Consider the following 9,992-nt stretch of genomic DNA (forward strand, 5'->3'; position numbering starts at 1 on the left):
AGTAGCATATTTGCTTAAATGTTTTCATTCTATTATTATAAAGGAACACACCCACAATAACTTCTATATAAATAGCTACATGTAAAGAAAGCCTTGACCTTTTGCCTTCAATCTCTTTCAGATTCAGTGTACATTTTGCAGTTAAACCAGAGAAAATATCATATAAACAAGCAGCATGTGCCCAAAATAAACATTACACATTAATCTGTCACTGGATGCATACACTTTTAGGAAATGCCAAAGCAGGAATTGTTCCACTGAAGCTTCAAAGTCTTCACATTCCCTTTCCTTTTTCACCAACATCATACTGCCAGCACTGAAGTCCATTGACTAGGAAATAGGTATGTGTGCGCCAAATAAACTGCTCCCTTAAAAGGTGCAGAAATGTGCCCGACAGCATGGTTCCTCTCCCTGGAGATTATGGCTAATCAGAGGCACTTGTATTTATAGATGGTCAGTTCCATGCATCCTGTTTAATCCCAACTCGCCATCACAATATCCATTGCTGCTCTCTGCGGACTCTGGGAATCTTTCTAAGAAACTTAAACAAATCAGGTAGTGTTTTCAACCCTTTACTACACATTACTGCAATCACGGAGAGTTCTGACAATAGTGGAGGCCTGAATGATAATTTGATTTTTTATTGGGGGAACAGAAGATTAATTCAAGGAGGAGCATTGGCAGTTTCCTGCATAATGCATTATGATGAAAGCATGCTAAAATGTGTTTGCTGATGCAATGCTGCCTGTGTAAAACTTTACCCTGAATGAAAAGCTGGGAAACTGATGTGCCATTTGATGTTGGACTGTTTGATGCCTGCGATAGCTCTCTATGAAGGCAGAACTAGCTGAGCAGGGCGAGTCATTACTAGACTACTGTGCTGCACCTCATTCATTGACTGTGGGTATATCCTAGATCACTCAAGGGTGATTTCTTGTTGAGGCCATTGCAAGTTTAACTGCCTGTTTGCTCAATTTGTATTTTTGCATGGTATCAATGCAAAGTTAGAAGAACAGTTCAGTTATGGTATTGTAGAGATGTAATAATCAATCCGACTGCAGAGTTATGGTGTAGCATGACTGGGCGGTCTACCTAGCCCACACAGTCTATTTGTGTTTGTGTGAAAATGCAAGCCTTAGGCAAATTTTATTCAGTATAAAATTATTTCAATAAAGGCTTTGGCAGGTTGGGAGAAAAGGTAACTTCAGGTACATTTTGCTGTGATTATGCATGTTGATTCTGAGGTCTGTCATCTCCATTTGTTTTATAATACCACCAATCATCACCTGTCTGAGCTAATTCTAGGTTTAAGAGCTGGCAAGGGGCATTCACCATGCAGACCTCTGCCAAACAGTTACTATTTTTAATGATCACTTCAACACGTTCGCTTGAAACCTTTGTTATATGATCATATTAAAACATTTGGCAATAGAATAGAACAAAAATGGAGGTAAGAGCAGTCGGAGGGTTGTCGGTTCGATCCCACCCTGGGTATGTTGAAGTGTCCCTGAGCAAGACATCTAACCCCCAGTTGACGAGTTACCTTGCATGGCAGCCAATCGCCATTGGTGTGTGAATGGGTGAATGATAAGCATCAATTTCACAGCGCTTTGGATAAAGGTGCTGTATAAGTGCAGACCATTTTGCCATTTATTGCCTTTGAGGCTATACTTTGCAGTCGACTGAAACAGCACCTGCATTTTTATGGATGTTGTATTTCCCAAGTTTGTATATTATAAAGCTGTCTTAGTGAATCTTGCAGTAATAACATTTTACTGCAGAAAATTTCATACCAGGAAAGCAGAAAGTTGCATACATATTTTCATCTGTTTGCTTGTCCTATTTCTTTGGTTATGTGCTTAACATCACAATAGAATCAAACAGTTTAATGTAATTGGAGTCATTTAGCAATTTATGCTCTGTTCTTGTTTCTCAGACCACAGTCGTGTTCATGTGCAAACCACACTGCCTATTTGGGAATTTAGACATCTGTTGTTCTCCGAAATGCATGGGGTCACCAGCTGCTTTTTTACATTGAAGACTACAGCCAAGCTTGCATAAAGTGGCGTCAGTGACATGAAAAAGATTTGATACAGTGACATGAAAAAGTATTTTCCCCTTCCTGATTGACTCTATTATTGCATATATCTCACTGAATGGTTTCATATCTTTAGACAAAATGTAATAACAGACTAAAGGAACCAGTTTAAAAAACTATACTTTTAAAATGTATACATTCACTGAGCACTTTATTAGGACACCTACTTATTCATGTGATTATCTAATCAGCCAATTATGTGGCAGCGGTGGAATGCATACAATCATGTAGATACAAGTCAGGAGCTTCAGCTAATGTTCACATCAACCATCAGAATGGGGAAAAAATGTGACCCAAGTGACTTTGACTGTGGAATAATTGTTGGTGGCAGACAGGGTGGTTTGAGTATGTCAGAAACTGCTGATGTCCTGGGATTTTCACACACACTAGTCTGTAGAGTTTGCATAGAATGGTGCAAAAAACAAAATAAAATCCAGTGAGCAACAGTTCTGGGGACAGAAACACCTTGTTAATGGGAAACGTTAGAGGTGAATGGCCAGACTGGCTGACAGGAAGGTGACAGAATAACCACACATTACAACAGTGGTATGCAGAAGAGTACACACAAGAAGAGTACTCTGAACACACAACACATCATAACTCTAAGTGGATAGGCTGCAGTAGAAGAAGTCTTAAACGAAGTCTAATAAATACCTAATAAAGTGTTCACTGAGTGTATATTACTGTCATGAAACATCCATGTTACCCATGTGAAAAAGTAATTGCCACTTTAAAATGAATAACTGGTTGCACCATCTTTTGCTGCAATAATTGCAACCAAATGCTTCCTATAATTTGATATCAAGCTTTCACGTCACTTTGGAGGTATTTTAGTCCACTTCTTTGCAGAAATGCTTTAATTCAAATGAATTGGTATATTTTTGTGCATGTACTACTCATTTCAGGTCCTGCCATAGCATCTCTGTTGAGTTCAAATAAAGACTTTGACTAGGCTACTCAAAACTTGTTTCTATGGATCTGGGACTCCACCAAACCACAGTGAGACCCATCATCTCCAAATGGAGAACAAATGGAACAGCGGTGAATCTTCCCAAGAGTGGCCAGCCTGCCAAAATTTCTCCAAAGGCACAGCAACAATTCCAGGAATCCAGGAAGTTACAAAGGATCCCAGAAGAACTTCCAAAGAACTGTGGACCTCTCTAGCCTAAGCTAAGGTCTGTGTTCATGACTCCACAATCGGAAAGAATCTGGCCAAAAATGATTCATGGGTGACGGCAAGATACCAAAGCTACCGAACATCAATGCTGAAAATATCATTTGCAAAAAATCACCTGGATGATTCCCAAGCCATTTGGAATAATGTTCTATGGACAGATTTGTCAAAAGTGTAACTTTTTTGACAACACGGGTCCCATTATGTCTGGCATAAAGCAAATAAAACATTTTACAGTAACAACATTTTACCAACAGTCAAACATGGTTGTGGAAATGGTGATGGTGTGCGGATGCTTTGATGCCTTGGCACCTGGATAACTTGCTACTATTGAAGGAAAGAAGAATGTTCGGTCATCTGTCTGTGAGCTGAAGCATGATTGGGTTTTACAGCAAGACAATGATTGAAAACACAAAAGTCCACATCTGAAAAGTTATAGTTTTGGAGTGGCCTAGTCAAACCTCTTACTTGAACACAATAGAGAAATTAACAAATTTCTCTGAATTCTGCAAACTAAGAGTGAGCCCCACAGCAATGAGAAGGGAATGATATCAAAGCATTGAAAGTGTATGGTTGCAATTATTGCGGCTAAAGGTGGTGCAATCAGTAATAACAAGGGGGCAATTACTATTTGACATGGGTGATATGGATGTTTGATAACTTTTGTCATTCAATAAATTTAATAATAGAAAAAAATGTGTGTTAATGTGTTTTGTGTTTAGTCAGGTTTCCTTCTGGTTTTGTATGTACTGTAATCCATGAGCACCTTGTCAATCAGCAGGGTTTTTCCTAAACCTCTTGTTTAACCCTTAATTTCCTTTTTCCTTTTGGCATTCCTGCTTGCCTTTTTTGACTCGGCTGTTTTGCCTTGTATGACCCACAGGTGAGGAGCCAAGATGTCCAGTGAAAGGTTTGATTGCCATTATTGCAAGGACTCCTTGCTGGGCAAGAAGTATATCCTGAAGGATGACATTCAGTACTGCACCAAGTGCTATGAGAACCTGTTCTCTAACTGCTGTGAGCGTTGTTCCCTTCCAATTGGATGCAACTCCAAGGTAGGGAGTCAGAGGTGACCATTCGCTAAGATTTTAGAAAAATACAGTCTAGTACATGCACAGCTAACAATAGACTGTAGTGTCAAAACAAATGTGGCTAATCATTAGCGTCAATACTTTGAAAAAATTTCAAAATCGCTGTGGGATTTGTAATAGTGGTCAGTGTAGCTAGGAATTTAAATTATACAGTTGCTATTCAGTCTCAATCTCTTAAAGGTATCTGACCCATACTGATACTTTTTAGATTGTAGAAGTCTCTGATTTTGCTTTTGTGGGTCTTGTTAAATTTGTGACTACATCTTATGCTGATGCATTGTATTCTGTAAAAAAATGTGATATTCACAATGACTTGCTTGTGTTATTTGTTGAACATCCAATGTCATTGTGACACCAACTGATGGGGCAAGTTTATACAAGGGCACACCCTCTACTTAGCTGTCTATCACTCTGAACTCTACTCTACTATAACCCTCTACTTAACTGTCTATAACTCGCATTACATCTTCAAATAAGATATGAAGATGTAATACATACAAATATGTGCCTTCATTTGGCATGGCATTTATTCCACTGTGATATATTGTCCCCAAGAAATTTTGTGACAATATGTCCCGCTTTCCCCTACTTAATAAAGTGCTCACTGACTGTTTATTAAATTTTTATATTATATTAAAAAGACTGGAATAGATCAAATGCATTGCAACCTGTAATGGATGGTGACTTGCAATGGTTGATGTTATATTTCCTGATAAAAAAAAGAACAAGATATACTTTTCACTTTTCATTCGTCTTTTCAGAAATTATGGCAGCTTTTACTTTTGATTGCTCACTGTGTGTATGTCGTTTCTTTATGCTTCTGGAAGGATCTGTCCTATAAGGACCACCACTGGCATGAAGAATGCTTCCAATGTGCCAAATGCAGCCGCTCACTGGTGGAAAAGCCCTTTGCCTCCAAGGACGACAAGCTGCTCTGTACAGACTGTTATGCAAATGAATACTCCTCCAAGTGCAACACCTGCAAAAAAACCATCATGCCTGGTACGGTAACACATATTTGCCCCTTATCCTACTCCTTAAGGGCAACTTAAGGAGTCAAAAGATGTGTAACGTACAGTATTTTACTTTGTGTGCAAATACGTTTATTTACAACACCAACTGGCTCTAGATGCAAACTTTTGAGGTGAACACATATAGTTGTTAGCTTTTGTTAATAAAAATTTTATGTGAAACCCATAGCAAACAGGAGTGAAAGTTTGTTCATGAAAGTCCACAGCGTTCTGAAGATTCCTCCCAGGCTTACTCTGGTACCCACTTGCTTGCTACAGTATTTGAAATGTGACATTGAAAAAAAAAACATAACAATCTTTTAACAAAGGATTTCAGATCATGGATGCCATCCAATTGTAATAGCATTCCTGTTGCGAGTGTATACTTTTGTCTCCCGCTGGTTTCAGGTGCGCGCAAAATGGAGTACAAGGGCAACAGCTGGCATGAGACCTGCTTCATGTGCCACCGCTGCCAGCAGCCAATAGGAACCAAGTCGTTCATCCCCAAGGACAACAGCTACTACTGCCTGGCGTGCTTTGAGAAGCAATTCGCCTACCAGTGCGCCTCCTGCAAAAAGGTCAGTCGTTGCTGTGGCAACGGTGGTCATGACAGTTTTACTATGCCACTCACCCCCAAGACCTTCTAATATGTACTGTGAGGGTGAAGAATATGCCTTGCTTTCACAGGCTATAACCACCGGTGGGGTGACCTACCACGATAAGCCCTGGCACCGCGAGTGTTTTCTGTGCATTGGGTGCAAGAAGCAGCTGGCAGGGCAACGTTTCACTTCCCGAGAGAACTACCCTTACTGCCTGGACTGCTTCGGCAACCTCTATGCCAAGAAGTGTGTTGGCTGTGCAAAGCCCATCTCCAGTAAGTGATCTCCTGCCTCAGTTATCTAATCGGCTTCAGTGCTCCCAGCAGGGAAGTAACATTCCCCTACTTGAAATGCCAAAAGTGTATCTTAAAAATATACTCTTGAAGGAGATCTTGGCTTGTTATCTGAGAAATAATTTGAGCAATTATATAAAGACCCCCAGAGGCGTCTTTAATGACCTGTATATTTATTAGGGCTGCCCCTGTCTAAGTATTTATTTTGCCGAACAGTAGTTGCTAGTTTGATTCAAATAATTATTTATAATTCATATATTATTCATAATTCCAATATTATTTTCTAGGTATATTTGGCCAACAGAAAGTGTACTGGTAGGCTATTTCAGCACTGATTTTTCAATGTTATACAGGAATATGAAAATAATTTTGAGCATTTAGAAATGTCATACAAGAGCTGTAAAGGAAGAGCCATAATTGTTATTTTTATTTAAACTCTTTAACCATATGCTGATTAATTGAATAAATACAAATCTGCATTTAATGGAGTGCATCTGAAAATACACTCCAGGTAAAGGGTTCACTTGGATGTGCCTAGTGACTGGCCTTTGTGAGGCACATACTGTACATAACACAACACTTTCTCTTGGTTTCATTTTCCTCACGGAACAAGCTTAGATATCCTTCAGAGTGCATTAAAGAAACTGAAACTGACAGAAGACGAGGATAATGTTTTAATGCCCTACTAAATCCTATTATAATTCACAGTCCAGTGCGCAGACTGTGGGAATGCTGATGCTGTTCTGATTGTTTATCAGACCTTTGTCACATCCCAGGGCTAGTCTCAGCCAAACAGAGTGCATATTTACTGCATCATGTGATTACCCTGAACAGACCAGCAATAAGATAGAAGACAGAAATCAAGCCCTCTCATTTGCCCCTTTTCTCTGTCAGTAAGAACAAAATCTAATATGAGACAGACATGCAACAGAAAAAATCTAATGTGGGGCTGCAACAGACAAAATCTAATGTGGGACTGCAACAGACAAAATCTAATGTGGGACTGCAACAGACAAAATCTAATGTGGGATTGCAACAGTAAAAATCTGATGTGGGACTGCAACAGTAAAAATCTGATGTGGGATAGCAACACTAAAAATATGATGTAGGATTGCAACAGTAAGAATCTGATGTGGGATTGCAAAAAACAAAATTTGAATTGGCATTGTTGTTGTTCATATTTGGTGCTCTGTAGCGCAACCATATGTTTTTTTGGGGCCAATGCTGTAGAACTGGAGTCCTGGTGTCAAAATTATGAACAAGTACAACATATTTTGAATTTGGAATTGCAGACTGAAAAGGACAAAATGTAAAAATGTGCCAAAAACGAACAATGTAGACGATGGCTGCAATACAGCCCTTGCTGAGCATCACCAAGGAAAATACGCATCTGTTGATATCCGTGGGTTGCTACAGGCAATCATCGCTTGCAAAGGATTTGCAACCAATAACTAAATATGACTTCTTTATTTAAGACTATGTTAATTTGTCCAATTACTTTTGGTCCCCTAAAATGGGGGGCCTATGTATTAAAAGGTCTGTAATTCCTGCATGGAAGCCTGGATATGGAGGCAAATCCCCTTACATTAAATCCGGGAGTCTCCATTTAAGATTATGCCCACTGCTTCATTTCAAATCCAATAGGATTACTGAGTTAGCCAGATTACTGCACTGGGTGAAACCCAGAACCTCTCAAATCTGGAACATGGACTGAAGTAAAAAGTGCTGTTCTGGGTTTTACACTGTGCAGTTATTCATCAGACTCAGTAATCCTGCTTTGTGGAACAGACCCCAGGTGTCCAGAGCCAAAATAACAAGAATTGTGTCACTGTCCAAATAACTACAGACTGCACTATGTGCTCCAGTGAGTTTTTGGTTTGGTTGTTTGGTTACTGTACACAGGAAACCAAGACAAATTCTTACAATTACAACAGTGTTTGGACAATCAAAAGGAACAATGAAGCCTGATAGAATATCGGGTCAAATGGTACTGTTTGTGTGTTTGTGTGTGCGTGTGCGTACGTGTGTGCGTGTCTCAGGTCTGTCAGGGGCGAAGTACATCTCATTCGAGGAGCGTCAGTGGCACAGCGAATGCTTCAACTGCATGAAGTGTGCCATGTCCCTGACTGGCAGGGGTTTCCTTACCCATCGCGATGACATCCTGTGCACTGACTGCGGGCGGGACAAGTGAACAGGCCCCGTTCCCTGTCGCAACTTGGATCTCATCACTTCTGAAATGTACAGAGCAGATTGTGTCAAAGCAGGGGTAGTTTTTTTTTTTTTTCTAGCTTCTCTCACCATCTGCGGCTATGATCTTAGAGGCAGCTATGAAACAGAAATAGGCTTACAGTATTTTTGTTAAAAAATGTGCTTCGCAATTATCAGCAGCTATTTATAGATGCAGCTATAATTAAGGAAGGGGAGATAAGATAGGGAAATGCTGTATGTTTTTGGAATGTTACAACAGTAAAAAAAAAAAATAATAATAATAAAAGTGCGCTTACGGGTGATGTTTCTTGACAGGATCAGGGAAGGGAAGTTGATCATATATCAGTGTGTGTTTTGGGTAGATCTTCAAAGAGAAACTGGTGCTTTTGAATGTATTTGAGGTATCGTCTGTTTGCTTGTTTTTTAAATTCTGTTTACTAGTCAGTTGTCTCTCTTAATAAACCAGAGAGAGCTTAGAAGGGGCTCTTTAAAACAGGCCTTCCATAAATCAATCCTGTGTATGCTGATTTTCCGTCAACATTTTCAGTAGGGCTACTCTACCCTGATGCTGGAGGGCAGCAGTGAATCCACCTGGTTCAGCTAATCATTGTCAAACTATCCCTAGTGGAGAGTGTTAGCATTATTAAGGGCCATGATACGTGTTGTATTACAGCTTTTCAGAATAGCAGTAGATTACTCCCTGTGTATTGAAACACATTACTTTGTTTAGTACTTGGTTTAAAAACTAATACCAGGCAATAAATGGTGGATTATCTTTGAATGAGCTGCTGCATTCAAGGTGGTTGATCGAAATCTATCCATTTGTGAAGTGAGTTAAATATGTGATTTTTGCTATAGAGCTCTTTATAGTGATTTTTGGGTGTTCAATTAATATAACCCAACACAGACAAAATGACTTGAAGGAACAACAATGGTGTTCTATAGCTATGGCTAAAACAGACTATTCTTGCAGTGAGACACACCAAAAATTCTAACTTAAGAAGAGAATGCATCCTCAAACATTAATTGGGGGGTGGGGGTGGGGGTGGAGTACTTCCCCTTCACCCCCCAATAGTCCAATTTGCCCCACTTCCATATAAACTTTAAACAAGAGTTTTTTACATTTCAATAACAGAATATGATAATCACACACTGTGTATTGATGGTAGCATGCAATGAATGTCAATTTGATTGTACTTTGTGTGATCTTATAATATGTAATAATAAAATAAAATTGTATTATTTTATTGCCACTGGCTGTTGACTGCTTTGAAATTAATAAAACTATTGCACAGTACTGTTGCTGTCTTTCATGCCTTTTTCTGTTTAATATGTTTGCATTTGAACAATGAATGTATGATGATTGCATTAAAAAAATTTCTGGCATCCACTCATTTAATGTCTCAAATGTCTACAAAATAGGTAAAAATTGAGTTTTGATTGAAAGACAACCGAAACCTCATGAGATTTTTATTTTATTCTATTTTTTGCCTTGAAAATGACAAGGCCATTGACTTGC

At 39.1% G+C, this 9,992-nt stretch overlaps 1 protein-coding gene across 1 annotated transcript; it reads left to right on the forward strand.

The window, feature by feature from the left end:
* Positions 1 to 463: 463 nt before the first annotated feature.
* fhl5 (four and a half LIM domains 5) lies at positions 464 to 9,593 on the forward strand. The gene is made up of 6 exons (XM_061244884.1): positions 464 to 555; positions 4,156 to 4,327; positions 5,191 to 5,365; positions 5,782 to 5,951; positions 6,061 to 6,247; positions 8,305 to 9,593. Exons 2-6 carry the CDS (start codon positions 4,169 to 4,171, stop codon positions 8,454 to 8,456), a joined length of 843 nt encoding a protein of 280 aa, XP_061100868.1. The 5' UTR covers positions 464 to 555; positions 4,156 to 4,168; the 3' UTR covers positions 8,457 to 9,593.
* The last annotated feature ends 399 nt before the right edge of the window (positions 9,594 to 9,992 follow it).

This window comes from Conger conger, chromosome 1 (genome assembly GCF_963514075.1).
Source record: "Conger conger chromosome 1, fConCon1.1, whole genome shotgun sequence".
NCBI lineage: Eukaryota > Metazoa > Chordata > Actinopteri > Anguilliformes > Congridae > Conger > Conger conger.

Coding starts and splice junctions, on each gene's coding strand:
- fhl5 (XM_061244884.1), top strand. CDS start 4,169: ATGTCCAGTGAAAGGTTTGATTGCCATTATTGCAAGGACTCCTTGCTG. Junction 4,328..5,190: donor CAATTGGATGCAACTCCAAG/GTAGGGAGTCAG, acceptor TGCTTCTGGAAG/GATCTGTCCTATAAGGACCA. Junction 5,952..6,060: donor AGTGCGCCTCCTGCAAAAAG/GTCAGTCGTTGC, acceptor TTGCTTTCACAG/GCTATAACCACCGGTGGGGT.